Genomic DNA, 1,054 nt, shown 5'->3' on the forward strand with positions numbered 1-1,054 from the left:
ATATATAGATACATAGATACATAGATACATAGATAAATACATACATGCACACACACACACATATATATATATATATATATATATATATGTATATAGTTCGGATTTGAAAAATCTAAGCTCTGTACCCAAAAACCACATACATTCACGTGAATACATTGATATATGATTACTGGATGTTTGTTCACTATATTAACACACCTTCATGCTTTGTACATGCGTCTCCAGTAGTCCTCCACCCAACTCCATTGCTTGTCGGCCCTGAGCGATCTTGGACACATCTCGCACCATAATCTCAAACACATTGTTCGAGTTCAATCCACAATCGTAGTTTAGATAGGTATCTACCAGCGTTTGGGGGTCTGTAAATACCTTGGATAAAGCCTGTGAGTGTATGAGTATATGGATGTATGAGTATATAAATATGTGCGTGTTTATGATAATATCTACATCCATATGGCATGCACTATGTATGTAAGCATCAATTCGTGAAGAACTTGGACAAGGCCTACGGAGGTATGAATATATATATATATATATATATATATGCATATCTATAAGATGCATACATGCATGTATTTATGTATGTATGTAAGCATGTATACATCTATATAAGCATTCATGTATGTACTTATGTAAGTAAGTTTGTAAGTAAGTATGTATGTATGAATGAATGTATGTATGTATGTATGTATGTATGTATGTATGTATGTATGTATGTATGTATGTATGTATGTATGCAGGTATGTATGTATGTATATAAGTATGAATGTATGTATGTACTGTTGTATTTATGTATGCAAGTATGCATGAATGTATGTATGTATCTATGCATGTATGTGTGTATGTATATATGTATGTATGTGTGTACGTATAATTCCAAATGGGCAGCACTTGATTTTGATTCCGAAATTCAAAACACACCTGAAGCACGAGCCATTTGAGTTGGAACGAGGATGCAGACGTCTCCAATATCGGCAGAAAAATATCCTTTTGAAATAAAAATTGTATCGTCAGATCAGTACGCCAGGCAAATTGGACCTATATTTGGCATCTC

At 33.4% G+C, this 1,054-nt stretch overlaps 1 protein-coding gene across 1 annotated transcript; it reads right to left on the reverse strand.

Annotated features, from left to right (window-relative positions):
• Positions 1-189: 189 nt before the first annotated feature.
• SARC_16013 (hypothetical protein) lies at positions 190-381 on the reverse strand (the record flags this gene model as incomplete). The annotated part of the gene is made up of 1 exon (XM_014289873.1): positions 190-381. A coding segment is annotated over one exon (192 nt), but the record flags the coding sequence as incomplete, so codon positions are not given.
• Positions 382-1,054: the final 673 nt, after the last annotated feature.

Source organism: Sphaeroforma arctica, assembly GCF_001186125.1.
Source record: "Sphaeroforma arctica JP610 unplaced genomic scaffold supercont1.7198, whole genome shotgun sequence".
Taxonomy (NCBI): domain Eukaryota; class Ichthyosporea; order Ichthyophonida; genus Sphaeroforma; species Sphaeroforma arctica.